At 32.1% G+C, this 25,087-nt stretch overlaps 1 protein-coding gene across 1 annotated transcript in view; it reads left to right on the forward strand.

Moving 5' to 3' along the window:
- The first annotated feature begins 7,419 nt into the window (after nt 1–7,419).
- Nucleotides 7,420–25,087, forward strand: part of LOC112800713 (uncharacterized) — a 43,081-nt gene continuing 25,413 nt past the window's right edge. Inside the window, exons 1-2 of the mRNA XM_025843081.2 lie at nt 7,420–7,554; nt 13,992–14,655. Of these exons, the coding sequence (XP_025698866.1) occupies nt 14,020–14,655 (636 nt within the window). The 5' untranslated portion in view covers nt 7,420–7,554; nt 13,992–14,019. The remainder of the gene's footprint in view (nt 7,555–13,991; nt 14,656–25,087) is intronic.

A 25,087-nucleotide genomic window follows, 5' to 3' on the forward strand; every position in this document is an offset into this window, starting at 1 on the left:
AATACCACAGACAAGGTTTAGACTTTCCGGATTCTCAAGAATGCTGCCAATGGATTCTAGCTTATACCACGAAGATTCCGATCTTTCGGATTGGAGGCTAAGAGATACACGCTCGTTCTAAGGTAGAACAGAAGTGGTTGTCAGTCACGCGTTCATAGGTGAGAATGATGATGAGTGTCACGGATCATCACATTCATCAAGTTGAAGTGCAACAAATATCTTAGAATAAGAATAAGCTGAATTGAATAGAAGAATAATAGTAATTGCATTAATACTCGAGGAACAGTAGAGCTCCACACCCTTAATCTATGGTGTGTAGAAACTCCACCGTTGAAAATACATAAGTGCAAGGTCTAGGCATGGCCGAATGGCCAGCCTCCTCAAATAGCATGTGAATTCGAAAAATAGGGAAAAAGACTAATGGTCTAAGAGATACCTAATACAATAGTAAAAAGTTCTATTTATACTAAACTAGTTACTAGGGTTTATAGAAATAAGTCTTAGTGCATAAATCCACTTCCGGGGCCCACTTTGGTGTGTGCTTGGGCTGAGCTTGAACTTTACACGTGCAGAGGCTTCTCTTGGGGTTAAACGCCAAGTTGTAATGTGTTTTTGGCGTTTAACTCTGGTTTGTGACGTGTTTCTGGCGTTTTACTATAGAATGCAGCATGGAACTGGCGTTGAACGCCAGTTTGCGTCATCTAAACTTGAATAAAGTATGGACTATTATATATTGTTGGAAAGCCCTGGATGTCTACTTTTCAACGCAATTGAGAGCGCGCCATTTGGAGTTCTGTAGCTCCAGAAAATTAGTTTCGAATGCAGGAATGTCAGAATCTAATAGTATCATCAGTCTTTTTTCAACTTGAATCAGATTTTTGTTCAAGTCCTTCAATTTCAGCCAGAAAATATATGAAATCATAGAAAAATACACAAACTCATAGTAAAGTCCAGAAATGTGAATTTTGCGTAAAAACTAATAAAAACATCTCTAAAAGTAGGTAGATCCTACTAAAAACTACCTAAAAACAATGCTAAAAAGTGTATAAATTATCCGCTCATCATTTTTTTTATTTTATATCATTTATATTTTATATTAATAGAAGTAAGACAAAGTACACAGAATTTAAAGTTTCACAGAAAGCTTATGATTCCTAGCTTAGAGGTGCAAATTGGGAAGATATAATAACATCACAATTTAATCAGTTTGTGTTTCTTGGTTTTTATCTAAGATACCTATTTTCTTCCTAAGATACCTGTTTTCTTTATTCTTCTCTTAAAGAAAATATCATAAAATATGTTTTATATTCTTAGACAATTGATTTAAAAATCAAAATACTTATCAAGTTGACCAATTTTTACATTTTTTTACTATTACAAAATATTTAATGAATTTTTTTCCCAAAACTAATCTCCAGTTCACATTATAATTCCAAGACACCAAGCAATGAACAAAAATATGGGAAGTTTCAAAAAAAAAAGAGCAAAAGGAGCAAGCTTTGTATGAAAACATTAATAGAAAGTGAAGAAATATACAAATGGCAGCTAAAAGTGAAGTTGGTATGGCAAGCCGCTCGATTTTTTATAACAATATGATATGATATGAAGTGTATATCGGCCGCTCTCAATTTTTTTTCCTTCATTAAAACAGATAGCATAATGTTTCTAGTTAGAGATTACAAATAATTTAATCAATCGGGATATTTACTGCAAGTTAATCAAAATTTTAAAGGGAAGATATTAATTTTATTAAAAATTATAAATTTGTAACCTGAAATTAATAAAAATAAAATAAAATAAAAATTAGTTTACATAATCTTTAAAATTATTCTTATGATGATAAAATAAAAATTGGTTTACATGATCCTTAAAATTATTCCTATGAGCATTGCTATTTTGATGTTATTTATGATGATAATTATAAATGGAGTTAGTTCTAGTTTGCAGGTGTGCTAACTTGGATGGAGATGCTGATAGACTTGTTTAGTTTACTGTACATCCGAAAAGCAGTGGAGCAATTGATCTTGTTGATGGGGATATGATACTTTCTCTATTTGCTTGATTATTCGAGAGCAACTAAGCATTCTTAATGAGAAAGAAGGCACAAAGAACAACCACCAAGCCTGTCTTGGTATAGTGCAGACCGCTTATGCAAATGGAACCTCTACTAATGACCTTAATCAGTTGGGAATTGAAATCAATTTGACTCTAACTAGGGGTGGCAATGGGTAGGATAGTAGGGTAGGTTTCGATCTAATCCTAATCTTATCCGCAGATTGAGAATATCTCAACCCTAATCCTACCTGCTCTTAATCCGTGGATATCCGATCCTACCCGCGGGTTACAGAAATGATACATTATTATTATATAACTTGATGATAATTTAAAATAGATTTGACTTTTATGTAAAAAAAAATTAAGTTTAATTACTTTGTTGGTCCCTATAGTTTTGTGAAATTTTCAATTAGGTCCTTATACTTTTTTTCTTTTTAATTGGGTCCCTGCACTAAATTTTTTTTAATTAAGTCCCTTTTAGTAGTAATTGGCTTAATTTTATAGGGACCCAACTAAAAAAAAAAGAATTGGTATAGGGACCTACATAAAAGGGAAAAAAAGTGTAGGGACCCAATTAAAAAAAAAATTTGGTGCAAGGACTCAATTAAAAAAAAAAGTATAAGGACCAAATTGAAAATTTTGCGAAACTATAGGGACTAATAGAGTAATTAAACCAAAAAATTATTAAATTATCAATTAATGATTTTCTTTTAGTGGCTAAGAATCTTTTGTGTTTAGTGAGAGGTCTTTAGTTCAACATCCACTTAAAACATATTTTTATATAAGTATATAATATATACATATATAGAGTGCGGGTTGGTCGGGTAGGGTTAAGGCTCAACCCACACCTTATCCTACTCGCACGAGAACCCTACCCGCACCCTACCCTACTCGATGTGGATCGGGTTGGCAACCCTTCCCGATCGGATGGGATCGGGTTGAATACCCGCAGATAGGATACATATTGCCACCCCTAAGACTTCAACCGGAGTTAATACTTGCATTAAAAAGCTACTGAATTTGATATTGACATATATTTTGAGGCAAATGGCCATGGAACTGTCCTATTCTCTAAATTTTTCGTAGGGTGGTTAGAGGTCACTACAAATAAACTTTTCACAAGATCTAAAAGTTTAATTCAGTAGTTCTTGTCTCTCACTTTGCTTTTGAGATTAATCAATCTCTTCTTGTAATCATGTCTCACTACACTCTCAAGCAGTGAAGTCCAATTATAGTTGATTAATGGTGCTATCATAGCCACACCTGCTATCCTACACAAAAAAAGACATATTTTGGAATGCCAGTGCAAATAAAAAAAATGTAAAAGTTGTATTATTTCTGGTTAAGGGTTCAAAGTTTTTTACAATTGCATATTCATTATGCTGGGTATTTTTAAGATAAACCATCATAGCAAAAACTGCTCTAACATATTTCTTACCTAGAACAATTAAAAATAATTGTTAAAAATGATCAAATGTCATTCTCAATATAAAAATGGTAACACATAAGAGAAAGATATATAGAAACGAAAGGTTGGTTGTTTTGTTGCATATTTGTTGACTTGAATAGAAGAGTGATTTCCGAATTTTGATCAACTTCAATGTATCTTATGGTTAAAGAGTGCGTATTGTAAGCATATGAACATATATAGATAAAATTAATTATACAATAGCAACATCAAAAAAAAAATGAGAGGACAATAAACAACATAGATCACAAAAGATTCGCATAAAATAATCTAAGCTCTATACATTTTACACTGTTCTTAGATACAAGAATCTTCCCCCTAAATTTTTTATTATTGGCTTAATTTTCAATTTTGATCTCCATTCTCAACTTCTAAGGAAGCAACAAAAAAAAAAGGAGAGGACAATAAACAGTATAGATCACAAAAAATTCGCATAAAATAATCTGAACTCTATACATTTTACACGGTTCTTAAATATAAAAATCTTTCCCCTAAGTATTTTATTATTGGCTTAATGTTCAATTTTGATCTCCATTCTCGGCTTCTAAAGAAGCAAAATCTAACAATGAAATCTGAAGGGTATGCATAAAAAAGGTTAATTAGAAAGGTTTTGCTTTCCAAGAGAATCAGGCCCTTCTGTTCTGCTTCTCACAATTCTATGGAATACTTCCCTAATCGAAAAAACCTAATTGAAAAATTCGGAAATTAGAAGTTCAATTATGCACAAAAAATAAAAAGAGAGGGGAGAGAAAGCTCACTGAGATAGATCTCTTCAAAGGATCCGCTACCAATTTTTCGATTGATACAGAACTTATTTCCGACTCGAGACTCCATTAAAGGTCAACCTCTTTTGAGCAAAACCCTAAAATTTTTTTGAAAATTTGAGAAGATAAACGAAAGCCGAGTAACAGAGTTTGACCAAAATCCTACCAATTTTCGTTGTGGAAGAAGGCAGAGGATAATGGGTAGAGAAAGAAGCGGAAGGAAGAGGGGGTAGAAGAAAAAACTGAAGTTTATCGTTTGACAAAGAAGACAGAGAAAGTGGGTGGAGGGAAGAGGCAGGGGCGCATAGCTACAGCAAGCAAGGGTTTAGTTCTAAATTTTTATATTGGACAATATTAAAATATCAAAAGAGTTGTCATCTTTAAGTATAATTTTTAATAAATTAATAATAATTTAAATATAAACCATTAGATCGTTTATTAATGTAATCTAACATTTCAAATTCAATAGTGCATCAAATAAACTCAAAAGAATTGAGTTGATTTTAAACAAATCCAAAACAATATACTTAACACATTTTTTATTGAATAACTCTTATTAGTCAAATATTTTATAAATGAGAATCGATATGAGAATTTGATTAAATTTGAGACTCACCATATTATTATTATTATTATTATTATTATTATTATTATTATTATTATTATTATCTTCTAATAATAAAATTATAATTCATTTTAATTTAACATGAATCATAGATTATACGATCAGTAGACAAAATTTGAAAATTATGATATGTTATTAAATAAAAATTATAACTCTATTTAATTATTCATGATGAATTATAACTCTACCTTAATTATAATTATTCTTAGTTTATATCGACAATTTTATTAGTCATCATTGCCGATTTAATAACCTAACAGTCATAACATTAATATCTATATAAAACACTTTTTGTCTTTTAACAAAGAGAGATTCATGAACTTTTACAAACTAATATTATATTTTAGATTTCTATACTCATATTTCTAATATTTTATATTCATATAGGGACACTTTCACAGTTTCATCTATTTTTGGTTCAACTCGAACCACAACGGTTAAAGAGTTTTCAATAAAAAATTGTCCAATCAAGTTATAATTCAAAATTACCATCTCAACTCTGACCAAGTATTCCATGAAAAAAATTTTGACGAATCACATCATCGACGAACTACACATCCAAAAAATATTAACGACATCAGAGTACTGTATACAAAAATAGATTTGAATCTTCTAAAATTTAAATTTTATTTTAAAAAATAAAATATAATATCTTATCATTAATTTTATAAATAAAATTAAAAAATAAATATAAAAAAATATTCAAAAATAAAAAATTTTATTTTACTTTTTAAAGTAAAATTTAAATTTTAAAAGATTTAAATCTTAAAAAAATGGTAGAATTTGGATATAAGAAAATATCTATACTTAATCGGATCCCAATTATTATCGATTCGTGATTTTGTCCAAATTCAAATCCATTAGCCACCCCCCTCTCTATTTCTCTTTTCTTTTATCCCGTTTTCTAAGTTTCAATGCACAATTCATTACCTCTTAATTTTTAGGCTGTGTTTCTTTATAAATATAAATATTAAAATAAATTATATTTAACGAATGAAACAAAAATAAAAATATTATATTTAGAGATATTAAATTAATATATTTTTATATTTTTTTAAAAAATATAAAAATACTAATAAAAAATATATTTTATTTTTTATTTTTTATTTTTTATTATTTTTATCAATTTTTTATAATTATATTTTTATTATTATATATATTTTTTCATTTTTTATATTAAAAAATAAATTAAATTTTTATAATTTATTTTAATTTATTATTAAATAAAATATTAAAAAACTATTTTTATGTTTTTATTTTTATATTTTTTTTTAATATCTTATGTTATTTTCATAGTCAAATACAGCTATATAATCTTATCTCGTTTCGAGTCAATTTGTTGTGGGGCATACTTACGTAGCAGCAGTTGAGGCACTTCGTTCACGGCTGATCAGTTATCTGGCAGACATTCAGAACTCATGGACCAAAGTACAAGAGAAATTAATTCACTTCAATTATTTAGCCATTAGCATTCAATGACTGTGTAGTCCGTGTTCCACCATATAAAATATTTTTTTATGTTTTCTTTTCCTTGAAAAATGTTTTATACATTATCTTTTATCGTAATATACTCCAAATAAAATAAAAAGTACAACGCTCGTACAAATTTTAAATTTAAACTTAAATATAAAATTTAATAAATTAGGAGCTATAATTTATTTAGTTGGAAAAAATTATAACACTCTTTATTTAATAAAAAGTATTTAAAAATAATTTTTTTTGCATATAAGTTTTTTTTCATATATAAAGTAAAAATTAAGATAAAATATAAATAAATATTGTTAGGAAGTCAATTTTTCAATTAATATCCATTAAAATTATTATTTATTTTAATTTTAAACACTAAATCATAAAAATTTAATTTTAGATCCTAAATTATAATCTCTAAAAATTGACTAATATTAAGGAACTAAAAATTAGTTTTTATAATTTTTTAATATAAAATAATTTATTTTTCACTATAGAACAAATTTACACTCGAAATATGTGAAAATAAAAAATATCGTTTGTCTTATTATTATTATTACTATTTTTATCGGTAGTTCATATATAATCGACCCAAAAACAGGAGGATGCTTTAATAAAATAGAGCAAAAATACCTTTTTAATAAAGTACTATGGTTCAATAATAAGTAATAAGAATATGACCATAATTGTTTTTGTTAAATTTATTTGTTTTGTTGAACAAAAAATAAATAAATAAAATGAACCGACCAATTTTTTAAATTCAAATAAAATTAAATTAAATTTAAATCGGTTTTGGAATTATATAGATTGAGCTTTCCGGTCATTGATAAATTTATTTTATTTTTTAAAAGTTAGTTGTTTCATTTGGTTCTCAAAATTTTTATTTTTTTAAAAAATCAAATATACTCCACCACTACATATCACGTTCTCATTTTCATTACTTAGTAATAATAATTCTTTGTCACAAAGCATTTGTTGGCGGTCCTTAAGTCAAGTGGGATCACAACTTAAAACCAAAAAAATAAATAAATAAATAAAAGAAAGAAAAGCGGCTATATGCCAAGAAAGGAAGGGAGAGAGAATGTCTTTCATATTTTGAAACAAAAGGAAAATGAAAACCGAGAGAGTGAGGGAGAAGAGATCACGAAGGAGAAGGAAAAAAAATGAGAAAAAAGGTAATTTTAATGTGCTTTTATTGAATTGGTAAATTATTTTTTTTTATAAAATTTTAGTATATTATTTTTTATATAAAAATAAATATTAGAATATAATTTATTAGTTATATTTTTTTTAATTTAAAATATTTATTTTGTGGAAGATTTATGTTATTTTTATTAATTTTAATGATATATTTTATTGATTGTTGAGATATTCTGATATTATTAAAGAGATTGATTTTATATTCATTATTCTAATAGTAGAAAGTTTTATTAGATTAAATCTCGTGGATTTTTTTATTTCTTTTTTAAATTTTTTATAATAAAAATTTTAGTGTTTGATTATTTAAATTTTACCATTATATTTGTTGTTTGAAATATATTTGAAGTAGTCTATTTTAATTACGCAAATTATAGAAAAAAATATATTTTTAGTGCTTTTCACGTTAGACAAATTTTTTTTTGAAACTCAATTTAATTTCCAACCGCATTTATTCCACTTAATTTGAGAAATCAGTCAAAAAAGGGAGTTGGTTTGATTACATAGTTAAAATAAGAATAGAGTACGATTTTGTTTTCTAAAATATAAGTTGAAATTTTTTTTATTTTTAACATTGTTTTTATATAAAATCATCCCTAAATTTTAATATAATTTTAAAATCGTCCTTATTTTTGGGATTAAAATCGTACGGACGAAAGTAACAGTAAAAATAGAAACAGAGGTAAATCGTGGATAACTTCTTTTTTTTCTTTTCTTTCTCTTTCTTTTTCTTCCTTTCTTTCTTTGTAGGAGGAGAAACATTCTCTTTTATTTATTTATTTATTTATTTATTTATTATTTTATAAATTTTTTTATTATAAATAATTTAATTTAAAATTTTAAGATTTAAATAAAAAAATAATTTTAGAACTTAATTTTAAATTTTAAGAATGATTTTATATACAAAATGAGAATAAAAAAAAATTTTCTTTTACTTATATTTAAAAATTAAAATCATACTTAACCCTTAAAAAAATTACTAATTAAACATATTGCTGCCGGGATTGAGAACTACTATTTGTTGAAATGGTGAACGCGGTGACCGCTCACTGTTCAATTTTGAAATGGCTCATGAAGATCTCGCCTGGGGTGAAACCTACACAATGGAGATAAAAACAATCGTAAATAATCGTGACTACGCTCCAGTGTTTAACTGAATTTTTTTAGCATTTTGTGTAGTGGCACTGTGACATCTAATAAGCTAGCTATATATACATTTAACATTTAAAATATAAAAATTACACATTAAAAATTAAAGAACTGATCTAAATTTTAAAAATTACGCATCCAAATTCTTAAAGCTACATACTTAAATCTAAAAATTAAAATAAACAAAGTTATTAAATTGATTTAATAGTAAATAATTCAAATAACACGTACAAAATTTTTAAATTCACATTTTATTATGCCATTATTTGATGTAATAAAAATGGAATATGAGAAAAAATGAACCTTATAACAGTGTTATTTTTTACCATTACTAATAAAAGTTGAGATAGGCCTTATTGGAGTATTTCTAACTCATTGGCAAATGAAAAGAAAAATCAAAAGAATTCATTTTGAAATCTTTTTTATTCTTTTTAAATATATATAAAAATTGAAAATTTATAGACCACATTGCTCTCCTAACACTCAATTAAATGAATTTGAGTGGGGGTTGAAGTTGCAATGTAAGGACATATTCGGGACAGATGCATGTGCAACACATGGGTATCAAAAATTGGTAAAGTATATTTTTTTATTCTTAAAATTTATTAAAATGTTTAAAAATATTTGTAAATTTTATTTTAACTTTGTTTTAATTTTTTTGTATTATCAAATATATTTTTGATAATTAATTTTTTTAAAAAAAATTAAAATTAATTCAGTAATATTTTTATAAAAATAATCTTTAACACATATAAATTAAATATAATTGTTATATATTATTATTGGATTGATCTTAAATTTTTTAAAAATTTAACTATTAAAAATATATTTGATGTTGATTAAAATTTTAGAAATAAAATTAAAATAAAATAAATTTAGAAATATTTTTAAAATTTTTAACAAATATTAAAAATAAAAAATATATTTTATTATTTAAAAAAATAATAATTTTTATTATTTTTTACGTTTTTTGTGATCCAAAATATATTTATTATTTTTATTAATTATTTTTAATATCAAAACTAGAAAATATACAAAAAATGTATATAATATTCTTATTTTGTAATGGAATGATGATATACAAAAAGCTTTAGGGTGGGAAAGGTGGGAACTATATATAATTATATATAGTGATGGGTGACTCTCTTTCTCCTCTCTTATTTCTGTGGGCCAACTTTTGGATTTTTTTATTATAAAATAAAAAAATTTGTTTTCAAAAATAAATTAAACTAATATTATTTGTTGGAATCCGTTATTTTAATTTTCTGAAGTTCGCCTCATTGGTAGACAACTTGGATTTTTTATTTTAATAAATAAAATAAATATTGTAATTACTGAAATAAATAATTTAAAAAATATTTACCATTTTAAATATTTCAGTTATATTTCATTTATGTTGTCGAATTTGAAAATTTTGATATTGAGCAAATTCGGTGGTACAGAGGTGAGGAAAATTAGAAGGGTAGAGTATAAGTTGCTGGCATCCATGGGCAGCGAAGTCTTCTGGTTTCTACTATTCCGACTTCAAAGTGACGAGCATGTGCGATCGATATTCGACATCTATGGGAGGATCATGGTGGAGCAAGTAATAGAGCTTTCCGCCGAGGTGCGTGGGACATAGTGGTCGCGGTGGTTTTGTACACTCGATCTATATACAGGATGACCGACCTCTCGTATCACTGCCCATTCATGTCGCCATTCCAGTGGATGAGGCAAAGGAGGGCAAGGAGGAGTCAGACGATGATTACATGGCCGATAGTGCAGACAGTGATTCGTTCGATGGTGGCGATGAGGATGAGTTTGTTCCGGAGACACCTGCCCAGACTATGGCGCGCCATGTCCTGCTTCTACCTCACCCAATTCCGGCGCTATTGCAGTGCCAAGTCACTATCACAGTCTGGATCTAGACGCCATGCATGAGAGGACTCCGTTTCTTGACACGGGTGAAGAGGATTACAATCTAGACTGCGGGGTAGAGTTCCGGGTCGGCCACAGGTTCAGAAGTCGAGAGGCAATGCTTCAGGGTGTGAAGAACTACAATATTCGCAGGAGTGTTGAGTACTGGGTGATCGAATCGGACCGGTTAAAGTACCATGTGCAGTCCCGTCACAAAATTTAATATAATTCAACACATGCACTCACAAAATTATAATATATTTTATGTTATTACTAACCTCATCGAATTGTAACCGGTCGATCGAAACCCTCCAATGCAGGACTTTAGCCTCATGTTGATCCCTGCTCTGCTGCTGCAATCCAACCAACCTGACACATCTCAAGAGAATATATTCAGTTCGTTAAGTAACATCCCATAAAAATTGACAACAATATTTAATGCAAATACATAAATAAACAGTTCTTACCTTGCAGCAAGCGGATACTGGTAAATCCCTCTATATGGTGGATGCCACTGAGAAAATCTCTGATAGATCAGGGCATTAACAGCGGAGTGCAAACGGCGATATCCGTGACGCCCCGCTGTGCCGCCGAACAAAGTGACTGGTAAGTCTAGGCCAGCACAGCAGAGCCCCCAGGAAAACGCCCTACACTCCCCAAAGTCCCAGAGAAGAGGTAGCCAACATACGTGCACCATGTTGTTGGACTTGTCAGTCATTAAATACCCTCCGATCAGTAACATAATATAGCACCTGGCGTACTGTCGTAGGGTCTCACAGTCGCCTGTCGGGGGCATCTGGTGGACACGATCCCGCAGCCACACAAGCTTCTGCGTGGAAAACTCCTTCCTCTACGTAGCGTGTTGTGCTGCCACCAGAGGCCTGGTACCAAGAAGCTACTCCACCAACGCCCATGTCTCAGTGTCGTATCACCTACCCAAGTCATGGAGGCACCCCCAACAGGGTCACCGTGCGTGCGTAGGCCTAGGTGGTACGCCACGTCCTGCAGGGTGATAGTGACCTCACCCCATGGGAGATGAAACGTGTGCGTCTCCAGATGCCATCACTCCATGAGTGCCGAAATCTGGAAATTGTCAAAAGTAAAGTCCCTAAGGGGTACCGTGTCGCCGAATCTGGCCTCAACCAGATACGGAACGATGGCGTCGGGTGGAGGAAGGGTATGACTCACTCGTCAAGGCAGTAGAAGGCGAGGCCTCTGAAGAATAAAAAAAATCATGCTTAAAAAAGAATTCAGCCAGATATTGATTTTTTTTTGGTTTAGTAATTATATCAGCTTAACATGATACACAGCACATCAAAGGTTACACAAATATTTCTTTTTAACTTAGAGCTACTTCTACTTAAGCACATACTTCGATGTTTCTAGCCTACACATGTCTCTAAATTACATATTCCATACTAAGCAAACACATACTAGAACGTTATAAATACTAACAACCTAGCACAAGTAAAACAGAGTTCCAAACTAATAGTTATATCATAACAACCTTGCACAAGCATACAGAGTTCTAAATTCCTCCTAGAGACCTATCCCTAAACCATTTAACTACGTTCTACCTCTTCAGGATTACCCTAATAATGGCCACATACTTAGATTAAACAAACAGAACACAACTAACCTCGAAGTCGGCCGCCCGGTGTAATGCGACGCCTCATTCAGCCTATTAATGTCTTCGTCGTTCCCCGCCTGGCACGCCATCACCGTATCAGTCTAAAATATGGTAAGAAAGGGTCAAAAGAGGGAAGAAAGAGATTGACAAGGTCAAACGGAGTCCCGAAATGAAACTGTAAACAACTTCTACTTATTGACGCAGACAGACCTTATCTTGTTTACAGTGTAAACGAGATAAGCATGCGCGTATCTCATTTACAATATGTCATGCTGATGTGTCATATCTCATTTACACTATAAACGAGATATGACTGAAAAATTTAAAACGATAAATATTTTTTAAATTATTTATTTTAATAATTTTTATATTTATTTTATTTATTTAAATAAAAAATCTAGACAAATTTTTGAAAATTACACAAAAATCGCCTAAGACTTAGACGGATTTTTAAAAATTACACTAAGTTTATCTAAATCTTACAAAACTTCCTTCTAACGTATATTTTCTTATTATATTTATTTTTATTTTTCTATTTTATATTATAATTAAATATTCGTTCTATTATAAAAATATTAACGAATACAATAAAATAATTGCATTATGATAGTAAGATATCTATAATAAATACACACTATATAATACCTTTTATAAACAAAAAAAAGTCATCTGTTTATATCAAATATTTATAATAAAATGGGAAAGTTTAGGGGTCAGCAGATTTATTAAAATTTGGCTAACACTTAGCTAACAAAAAAAAAAATAAGTAATTCTCCACCATTAGATGAAATCTCATACCATTAAATAGATTATTGATGGCTAATTGATGACTACAACTCACAAAATCTGCTGGTCCTTTAGCACTCCTCTAATAAAATTTTCTTGTTCTCTTAATGTATTATTGACCAATAATGTGTACAGTAAAATTTTTTGCACCATATTATTAATTATTTTTTCATTATGTTTATTCTTATTTTTCATTTTACATCATATTTAAATATTCATTATATTATAAAAAATATTAATGAACATAATAAAATAATTACTTACTAATATTTTTTAGAGTACTTATTAATATGTTTATAATATAATAAATATTTTTTATTTTAAATTTAATTAATACTAATGTATCAATATACACCAATGTGTGAATTTATTAAACCTATATAAAAGATTTAATCAATAAGCATGTTAATGAGTTTTAATATACCAATATTAGCAAGTAATTATTTTATTGTACTCATTAATATTTTATGAAAGAATGAAATGAATATAATGAAAAAATGTACGGTAGAAGAAAGGTCACCTTAGGCTTAGACAAACTTTTGGGTAATTTTTATAAGTTTGCCTAAGATCTAGGAAAACTTCATGAAAACTCAAAATAAAAAAAAAGACAGATTCCACAAAATAATGTTAGTGTAATTTATTTTTAAAAATATTTTTTTATTTTATAATGAAAAAAAATCCACAAATTTCATGGTGTTTATTATTGGAGTCTAATTTTTATCTAATTTATTTTATATAACAAATTTTAAATATTCTAAATTTATTAAATTTTATAATTTTAAATTAAATATTATTTTTTTAGTAATTAGACATCAAATTTTTAAGCACTACAAAAACTTTTTTTTGGTATTATCTTATCTCTTCTTTTCTATTGTACTCTTTCTATTGTAAAAAGTTGTTGTTGATAAGACATGTTTTAAAATTCTGCTAATAAGTCTATTGTGCTATTTTTAGAATTTTTATATACTAGTTAAAAGATCAAATGGTGAACGTGGTAGCAGCTCACTGTTCTTTTCTACAATGGCTCATGAAAATCACGGCCGGGGTGAAACCCTACACAGTAGAGATACACCCGGGAACACACATGAGATTCTGGGTTCCTTCATATGCCATCTCCAGTCCTAACCTCGTTTCCAAGCCCAAGAAGCCAGTAGTAGTGCTCCTTCACGGCTTCTGCGGCGATGGAATCATGACCTGGCAGTTCCAAGTTGCATCCTTATCCAAACACTATGCTGTCTACGTGCCGGACTTTCTCTTTTTTGGCGGCTCCTTCACCGACAGACCTAACCGGTCGCTAGAGTTTCAAGCGGAGTGTTTAGCCGTGGGATTGGAGAAGCTCAGGGTGGAAAAGTGTGTGCTGGTTGGGTTCAGCTACGGTGGGATGGTGGCTTTTAAGATGGCGGAAATGTATCCCGACATGGTGTATGGCATGGTCATCTCTGGCGCCGTTGTGGCCATCAAAGAGTCCATCATTATGGAGATCGTGAACGGTGTTGGGTTTTCTTCGTGTTCAGAGATGTTAATGCCAATGACTGTTGATGGAGTCAAGGGCCTTCTCTCTTTGGGGATTCACAAAAACATTTCGTTCCCTAATCGATTTCACAACGACTTTCTCAAGGTTTGTGCTCAAGTTATTCAACAATAATATTATTTACTTTTGGTACATTTTATTTAACGCAGTAAACTTACTTAATATTGCTCAACCATCAGTTTGACAGAATGTGTTTGGATTAAAGTTTATAAATAGAAATTTACATAAAATTGATTTTATAAATTTGATTTTGATAAAAAGTCAGTTAGTATTATCATAATTTATGTTTGGTAATTTTGTATCAAAATGAATTATAGTAAAACAAATGTTATTTGAATTTCATTATTCAAAAAAGGAATGAGGTCATCAGAATTTATTATTTTTGGCCATCAATTACTCATCAATGTTTAAAAGTATATGATAAAGTATGTTGTTAGATTACTAAACTAAAAGAATTAGACTAAAAAAATTGAGTTGATGATTAAATAATGGCAAAAAATAATAATAAAGTCTGATAACCTCCTAACATTTCTCTATTCAAAATCACGTCTAGATAAAAATTATTAAAAAAACATGAATTTATATTATTCAAAATAATATTTTTTAACCCTTTTGGCTATTTTTTTAAAGAACTTAAATTTATGTGTTGAAATTTAGTACTCTCTTATCGTAATTTTTTCTTTTATTAGTATTTTTTGTATTTAATTTGGTCTTTTTAATAAATTAATAATTTATAATATAAAAAATAACAAAGTTGCATACAAAATACATATCAATAAAAATAATTAAAAAATTTTATATGAATAATGAATATTAAAAATTCTATTAAAAAATACAATAATATGCATTAGAGAATATAAAAAAAAGCTCTAAACAAAAATATCCATATTATGAACAAGAAAAATAATTAAAAAATTGATAAAAAGGTTGAAGCTCAAAAAGAGTACTAAAAATGATAACATAAAACAAAATATTTGTTTGTAAAGCATAGCCATGAAAAAATACAAGAATTCCGATGATTGATGATTGTTCTTGGTATCTCTTCTAACAAATGAAATTGAAGGATAAAATTGACAGAAAAAAATAAATTTCTTCAATTACTTCTCCAATTTAACAATTGAACGCAAAAGTTATAATTTATTATTTCTGATATTCAAGAAGATTAAACGTGTTTTTTGTCTTTTGTTCTAATGCTAAACCAAACATACCCACAATCCCACCTACAGCCAACCCAGGCAAAACATCAAGCGAACAATACGATAGTTATTTTTTTTTATGGATTTTCCATTCTTTTTATATATGTGAAATAAATTGATCATTTACTTATCATTCCTAAAAAAGAAAAAAAACTGGTGATTTGTGTTTTGAACGTGAGATCCAAATGCTTTTTGGTGGTGGTCTCGATGTCTCCTCTAATGGGGCAAAGCCGTTTGAGGTCTTCGAGTGAAAATGGGGTGGTACTTGCAAGATACTCCGATGCTTAAGGTTAGCAAAGATTTTAGGCATGTTTTAGTAGATTGGGATTCAGAGATACATGAGTTATGAGGTGGTATATATATATAGTGGAAATGATGGCTTTATCATCACTTTTGTAACTCCCCTTCCTACTCTGGTGGGAAGTTATTTTTCCTTTTTATCCAGGAGTTGTTAAGGTCTCATATTTGAATTGTTGGCGGATTTGTTGGTGCAGTTAAGATTCTACTCGTGGGTCGGGTGTAAGGCCCAATGGATCTGCTCTCGTGTAGGTCAGACAGATGAAGAATGGTTTTCTGGACCTTTATTTTGTGCGTTGGCCTTGTCTATTTTGGACCAGATTTTATTATTAGGTCAGGGTATAAATAGTGACACTGCTCGATGTTGAGTTTGTCCAAGTCAGTGTCAGCCATTCAGCCGAGTTGCTTCTTGAGTCACTATTGTTATTTGCATAAGTTAGTTAAGTCAGCTTTCTCGACGTAATCTCATATATGAAGAGGTCGGCTATCTCAACATGATTTTAAATTGATGTGATGTTTCATACGTTTGTAACCATTCGCACGTCTTTTCAGTTATCTTGGTAACGTGCAGAATATTAAAAGCTTTTTTTAAAACAGGGTGAATTGGCTAATTTATCCCTATTTGAAGCTATATAACCTCATCTCTTCTCCCCTTCTTCTTTTTCGCTTTTCATTTCCTTTTCACATAAACCCCTTCATTTTCTCTATCATGTTCTTGCGGCACCATTTTTCTTTCCAATTTCTTTTTTGTTTGTGGTGATCTTTCCCTCTTATGAGTTGTTTCTTGCAATTTTGTGGGTCTGTCATCTCTCCGAGTCATGTGGTGTGTGTGTGCTTCTTTGTTACCCCTTCTCTCTTATCCAACTTGGCACTTCCTTTTTCTTCATTAATTTTTTTATGCTTTTACTTGTTTGAGTATGTGGTTATAGATTTCTTTTTGCATGATGTGTCTGAGTTTTGAGATACTTAATAATTGCGATTTGTCATTTCTGCAAAATGTGATTTTTGAAACTTCTGAAAAATATCTTTTAAAATCATGATGCGTCTACTTGTGGTGACAAAAGTTGTTATTTTCGTTGAGCCTTTTTATGGATGAATTTTTCTTTGAATCTTTGTTTTCTTGTGATAGCATGCTTGATGTTTTTGGTTGATCTTTGTAACATATGAATTTTTGGGGTTTTATCTTTCCCCTAAATGGCACCATTGCTGCTTTTGATGATGGTGCCATTTGAAACTCTGCGAACTAAGGTCATACATTTGGCATCTGTTATTGTTGAGAACGGTCATGGTTGCTTAGATATTTTTCCTATGTTGTTCGACTTATTGTTTGTTCGATTTTGTAGTAACTTAGTTGCATTTCTTTTTTGTAGGTATATTTTCTGTATGTCTCATTCAGTAGTACAAGTTATGCCTTCTAACATTCCCTCCGACCAAGACTGGATAGATAGCATAATCCTAGTTGCTGTATCTGTAGTAGATAGTGAGATGTTAAGAAAATTTTGACTTAAACATAAGATTTGTAAGGAACACGAAGAAGTTGAGAAGTATGTGTTAAAGTCCCCTGATCCCAAGAAGAGGATTTGTTGTGCCCAATATAACAGGTCGGAATAGCAGTTTCTCTTCATGTATGAGTGTCTCTTTGTTAGGCTAGGTGTGAAGAATCCTTTCACCAAATTTGAGTAGGGTGTCCTTTTTGCTTTTAGAGTCGCTCCTACCCAACTTTACCCAAACTCGTGGGGTTTCTTAAAAATTTACTAATTGATTTGTCAAGAACTTGATCTGCCTTTGTCCCTATAGGTTTTCTTTTATTCTTTTCAATTAAACAAACCCTTTAACTCTAAGAAAAAATAATGGACTTCTTTTTGAGTTACTCAAGATCGAAGATTTTTTCCATTTTTGAGGAATTCTTCCATGAGTTTAAGAACTATTATTTTAAGGTCTGACCTGTCAAGGGTGTCTGACCTTTTTATCGGAATGAGCAAAATGATTATATGTTTTGTTTGTATTGGGAGGAGGAGTTTGTAGTCGTGAAGTATAGTTTTGAGGAACTTGACGAGGAAGAGCAGGATATAGTAACCTTATTCTATGAATGTTGGGGTCGATCTCCCCATCTAGACACAAAGAAATTTTCGGTAGAAAATTCAAGCTATCCGCTGACCGAGTTAGGTAGATACCTTTTATTTTGTAGATAACTTTTCATATGCATGTCTTGTAATTGCTAGGTCCATATTTCTTTTAATTGTAGTCAAAATTACTAGTGGCTCAACTGCCTATAACAACTTAAACAAGCAAAGAAGAATGAGGATGCTCGACAAGCCAAGTTAAAAGAGGAGAAGTTAGGCGATAGATCAACCCCTTCTCTAAAACCTGGTTCGACCTATTCTCAATCGAAAAATCTACATAGCCTTCTCCTCTCAAACAATGCCCTCTTTCAGCCCTAGTAGTACCCCTAGTGCCTCCTTTTTCTGAGCCTCCTCAGTTGTCGGCCTCTGGATCTTCTCAGAAATGGAAATATGGTAGTGTCTACGAGTAGGGTTTAACGCTATTGCTTTTGCTAAAAAGTATATTATGCCTAGTAGCTCTATTGATATGGATGATACTATCATAGAGAAGAATTTATAGGAGCTGGCAAAAGGAGGTATCCAAACTGCTGGGGTGTGCACGACCCTTCTCAAAAAGCCTTGCCGAATTCTACTTAATGCCACGCAAAAGGATGTATCCGACCTTCGCATGGAGGTGGATGAGCTTAAGAGGGCCAAATCCAAGTTGGAGGTTGAGAGGACTACTTTGAAGTTGGATGCTTCTTTTCTTCAGAATATGGTGAAGCAGTCTAATGAGAGGGAGACAAAGAAGAGGCCCTAAGAAAGAAAGTGGGTGAGAGCTATGTCTAGGTCTTTAGGGAGAGGTTCGACTTAGAGGCCTAACTTTGAGGAGTTCAAACAGGAGCACGAGGAATTTGAGAGTGCTGTTGTGAAGGGCTTGGATGATATTGTGGGAAAATTGAAAGCCCAGTTCAAGGCTCTTGCTCCTAAGGTGGATATCTCTCCCATCAATCTCGATAAATTCGTGGTGGATGGCGAGATAGTTCTCATTCCTAAGGATGACGAGGATGCCACTCCTTCCGATGTCCTCAAAGCTTTTGTTGTCCCTATTGTTGTCCAACTGACTGCCTCTTTCGGAGAGGTTGCACATGCTGCTCCTATTGAAGAGGTCGTACAAGTTGCCCCTGTCTTTGAGGTTTCTCAGCCTGCTTCTTCCGAGGAGGTCTCCTGAGCTGTTGGTACCAAAGCTTCCCCTAAGGCTTAGCTTTTCTTTTGTTTTACTTTGTAAAGGTGATGTCCCGAGTTGTGGGTCTTTGAACGATATAATTTTTTTATAGTATTGAACACTTGTTGGCCTATTTTGGGCTTTTTAAATGTTTGATTTTTGCTAATTTCTTTGTATCGTTACTATTTTATGATTTGCATCATTTTCATAATAACGCTTTATCATGCTAAGTCATTTTTGTGATTTACTTTCGTATTATCTACACAACTCGTTTACATCCAAGCTATTTTGAAGGTATTTGCTTGCATGACTCACACACCAACTTGAATCTTGTCATTTTATTTGGCCGACCACTTTGAGGCCGGTCATGATGTTCGTGTTTTTTGGAGCATGAATTGGTGTGAATAATTTGGTAAATAACATATTATTAATAAAATGGATTACAAATGTATTTGCTAGTTGCTACCAAGAGTTTTTCTAACTCTAACTCTTAGTCCTTGCTATGATGTCTCATTAAAGCCCTCTACAGAAACACCTTTTGGGACAAAACCATGAAGTAAGAAAAAAGAGTAGATCAGGGAGAAATGTGCGCTTTCCTAGCTATAATATCTCGTTACCCTTTAGGTCGGACACTTTGTAGTAACTATTTTCTAAGACTTCAGCAATCTTGTAAGGTCCTTTTCCATTTACTGTCAGCTTTCCTTCGTCCGACCTCTGTGCCCCAATGTGATTTTTTTAATTAAGATGGGGTTGTTCATGGCAAAGTTCCTCCTTATAAATTTCTTGTATACCTTGTAGCCATTCTTTACTTCAACGCTTCCTCTCTTATCCAAGCTTGTTTTCAGACTTTTGAGAGGAGGTCTAGTTCTTCATTTGGGGCTTGAACATTACTGACTTCATTGTAAAATCTCATCCTTGGAATTTTTTCATTGGCTTTAATGGGGATTATAGCCTCCATTCCATAGGCAAGTCGGAAGGGAGATTCTCCAGTTGTTGACTCTGGAGTGGTCTGATATGTCTATAGTACTTATGGTTGTTCTTTAGCCCATACTCTTTTTGCTTCTTGTAGTCTTTTTTTGAGCCTAGATAGCAACGGCTAGATACAGCACAAGTTATTCTCCTTCCTCAGGGGCTAGCTCAAGAATTTTTCAAATTCTTGAAAAGTTTGTTCACATTCTTGAGTCCATTGAAAATTGTGCCCATTCCTGTTGATCGCAAGCAGTGAAAATGATCTCAGGTCGGAGCTAGCCAAGAACCTGGACAGAGCCACCAATTTTCCATTCAACCGATGGACTTTTTTTAGGCAGTTTGGACTTTTCATCTCTAAGATTGCCCATTTGTTCAAGTTAACTTCAATGCCCCTTTGGGTAAGCGTGAACCCAAGAAATTTTTCTACTTCTACTGTGAAAGTGTAATTAGTGGGATTTAATCTGATCAGGTGATACCTTATAGTGTGGAATACTTCTGATAAGTAGGATAATAAGCTAGTTTCGTCCTTGGTTTTGACAAACATATCATCTACGTAGACTTTCATTAACTTTCCCAAATGAGGTTGGAATACCTTATTCATCAGTCACAGGTATGTTGCTTCAACATTTTTCAACCTAAAGGGCATAACTACATAACAATAGTTGGCCCTAGGTGTAATAAAAAATGTCTTCTCTTGGTCGGAATCATACATGAGCATTTGATTATATCCCGAGTAGATATCCATGAAGGAAAGAATCTTGTACCGTGAGGCTGAATCGACCAAAATATTAATGTTAGGCAGAGGGTAAGGATCGTTGGGACAAGCTTTATTAAGGTCAGTATAATCTATGCACATTCTTCACTTTTCATTTTTCTTCTTAACGAACACTACATTAGCTAGCTATAAGGAGTATTTTACTTCCCTTATGAATCCAGCTTCCAGAAGTGCTTGAACTTGATCCTCCATGACTTGTGCTCGCTCGGGAGTGACATTTCGTCATCATTATTGCACAGGTAGTGAGCCTGGGTATATGGCAATTTTGTGGGACATGCGGCCGGGATGGATGCCGGGCATGTCAGAGTCTTTCCATGCGAAGTGGTCAGAATTTCCTTGTAAGAGCTTGATGAGATCACCTTTCAGGTTTTGATTTAAATTGGCCCCCACATTAGTAGTTTTTCCAACTTTGTCCCCTATTTACACTTCTTACGTCCTCCCTTTAGGCTGGGATCTCAAATCTTCTCGAACTCAAATACCGCCGAGCTCTATTAAGTTTATTTCCTCCCCCTTTGGGCAACCCCATAGATTTAGACTTTTATTGTAGCATCTTCTGGCCAGTTTCTAATATCCTCTTATAGTAGCTATCCTCTTCGGAGTCAGAAATTTCATGCAAAGATGAGGAGTTAAAGCTACAATAACAAGTCAATTTCAAGTTTGTATGATCTAGCAAGGCATTATATGCTTATGACATGTCTACTACAATGAAATCGACGTTTATGGTCCGTGCTTTTAAACCTTTACCAAAAGTAATGTACAATGTGATGTACCCCAGAGGTTAGATAGGTGAATCACTTAACCCAAAAAGAGAGTTTGGGTATGCTTTCAAATCTTTCTCCTCCAACCCTAATTTGTCAAAGATTTGTTTAAATAGGATGTAAACTGAACTTCTTTGATCCACCAAGGTCCTATGGAGATTAGCATTAGTTAAGATCATGGTTATAACCATTGGATCATGATGTCTGGGCATAATGCCCCTAGTGTCTTCTTTGAAGGAAGTTACCATAGGAGGGTCGGGTATTTTCTTATTCTCCTCAACTTGGTAGACTTCCTTCAAGTGCCTTTTATGGGAGGACTTAGTTGTTCCTCCTCCTGCAAATCCACTAGCAATTGTGTAAATGTGCCCTTCAGGTGTTCTTGCTAGTCTTTCTCACCTTTTCCTATCTTCATTGTCTTTTTTTTTTCTTTTATTGGTTTCATCCATCCTCCCAGCAAGATATTTATCAAGTCGCCCTTCTTTGGCTAGTTTTTCTATCACGTTCTTTAAGTCGTATGAGTTATTGGTTGAATGGCCTTAAATATTATGGTATTTACAGTATTCAGACCAATTTTTCCCTTTTCTTGCTTCAAATGAGTTTGGGAGGTGATATCTTTTCAGTATGGCATATTTCTCTATAGACGTCAACCCAAGAGACTCGCAATGGAGTGTAAGAGTGATACCTTTGAGGTCTTTGAGTTGAATTCTTCTTTCTTCTTTGGCTCATTTTCTTTATCTCGAGACTGGTATTGATTGTTTAGTCCTGAAGCAGGCCTCCTCAATTGAGTGGTTTCTTACATGTTGATGTATTTCTTAGCTTATTCTCGAACCTCGTACAAAGAATTCATGTGCCTTTTTGATATGGACTGTGAGAAGGGACCTTCTCTACGGCCATTAACGATCCCTATGATAGCTATTTCAGTGGACAAGTTTTGAATCTCCAAACATGATTTGTTGAACCTTTCCATGTAGAACCTGAGAGATTCTCTAACCTCTTGCTTGACACATATAAGGCTTGAAGTATGTTTAGTTTTATCCTTTTGAATGGAGAATTGAATGAGGAAACTCTTGGCCAAGTCATCGAAGCAAGTAACCGAACTTGGTGGGAGATTGTTGAATCACTTCATTGCTGCCTTGGTCAATGTGGTTGGAAGGCTTTATACTGAGTTTCATCAGAGGTGTCGACCAAATACATGCGACTTTTGAAATTGCTTAGGTGGTGTTGTGGGTCTCTCATTCCATCGTAGATGTCCATGTCTGGGCTTTTAAAGTTACTAGGAACTTTAGCCGCTTGATTTCTTTTGAGAATGGATCTTCACTCTCTAGAGGCATGGTTTTTTGATCAATTCAGGATCTCTTACCCATGAGGCTGGATTCCAACCTCTCTAGTTTTTCTTTCAATTCCCTTCATCGTTGTACCTTCCGTCATAGGGATCTTTCAGACTCACGTTGTAGTTCTAACTCGATATCAAGTTGTTCCAACTGACCTTGATATCCATGAACCAACCTCATTAATTTTGTTGCGTTTCTGTCTCCTAAAGTTCTAGGTCTATGAACTTTTGATCCTATTCTTCTTGGATCGTTTTGATCCCTTCCTTCATCAGTCCCCCTACCTCTTGGTAGGGAGGAGAGATAACAATTACTTGGTCATCATTAATCTGTTATTCTTTTTGGGGTTCTGATTCAGATGTCGTTTGTCCATCTTTTGAATAGTTGTCTGCCATGATTGGGTGTTGACTCTAGGTCCCGACAACGGTGTCAATGTTCTAAGGGTTACCTGAAATTGGTAATTTGGGTCTAAACGTGAGATTCATACCCTTTTTGTGGTGGTGTTGACATCTCCTCCAATGGGGTGAAGCCGTCTGAGGTCTATGAGTGAGAATGGGAGTGGTACCTACAAGGACTCAGCTGCTTAAGTTATCAAGGATTTTAGCAAAATTTTTAGTAGATTGGGATTTAGAGATACCTAAGTTTTAAGAGGTATTTATATAGTGAATTATGGATTTATCATCACTCTTGTAACTCCCCTTCCTACTCTGGTGGGAAGTTATTTATCCCTTTTATGTTTTATATAGGGGTTGTTAAAGTCTCATATTTGAATTATTGGGCGGATCTGTTGGTGCAGTTAAGATTATGCTCATAGGTCGACGGTACGGACCAATGGATCCATTCCCCGTGTAGGTTGGGCAGATGAAAAAAGGTTTGTGGGCCTTTCTTTTGTGCGTTGGGGTTATCTACTTTGGACCTGGTTTTATTATTGGGCCAGGATATGAATAGATAGTTACGAAAAAAGTACATGGGAGGGTGAAAAAGTGAGGAAGAAATATTTTTTATAGATAATTAAATATTTATTTGAAAAAGATATAATTTTTTAAAATTAATTATATTTTTATAAGAACTTTTTTATAGATTTTTTTTTATTTTGTTATTATTCAAAATGAAAGTTTCGTGGCAGAGTATGTATTTTACATATGAAATTTTTTATTATTATTTATTTTGTAATAAATTATTACTCCTATAAGTGTAATTAGAGAAGAATGTAAGAATACTCCAAAAGCTGACTCAGTAAAATAGTTAGAAACAAGGAATAATTAGAGATTAGAAGAGTGTAAAAATTTTCTGTAATTAACTCTCCAACTCAGCAAAGCTAAAAGCTGAAATTGAGTATAAATATCTTATACAAATAGACCTCAATGTGTGTGAATGAAAAAATGAAATCTCTAATAGAATTCTCCATCATTCTCTCTCTCTCTCTCTCTCTCTCTCTCTCTCTCTCTAAATATATATATATATATATATATATATATATATATATATATATATATATATATATATATATATATATATATATATATATTATCAACAATTTCTGATACCTTATATGGTATCAGAGCTATTTGATCCATGGAACCTGATTTCAGCACTATCTGAAGCTGTTCCGAGGGTTACCTGAAAATGTAGGTCGATCTCGGTCGAGATCTTCTGTGTTGGTCGGAGCCGACGTGTCCGGCAGGTGTACAGCAGCCGGAACTGGTGTGCCCCACTTGTGGAACTAAGAGTGCTGCTGATCCTTTATCACCGAAGGGTGGGGGGTACCTGCAAGGGACTCCGATGCATAAGTTAGCAAGGGTATTAAGCAGGTATTGAGTAGAATCAGAGTATAAGTTATACCTGGGTGCTCTAGTGTATTTATAATGGTGAGATGTGACTTTCTTTGGATAAGATAAGTTAGTTATCTTATCTTATCTTATCTTTTGT

This window comes from Arachis hypogaea, chromosome 5 (genome assembly GCF_003086295.3).
Source record: "Arachis hypogaea cultivar Tifrunner chromosome 5, arahy.Tifrunner.gnm2.J5K5, whole genome shotgun sequence".
In the NCBI taxonomy this organism is placed as follows: Eukaryota; Viridiplantae; Streptophyta; class Magnoliopsida; order Fabales; family Fabaceae; genus Arachis; species Arachis hypogaea.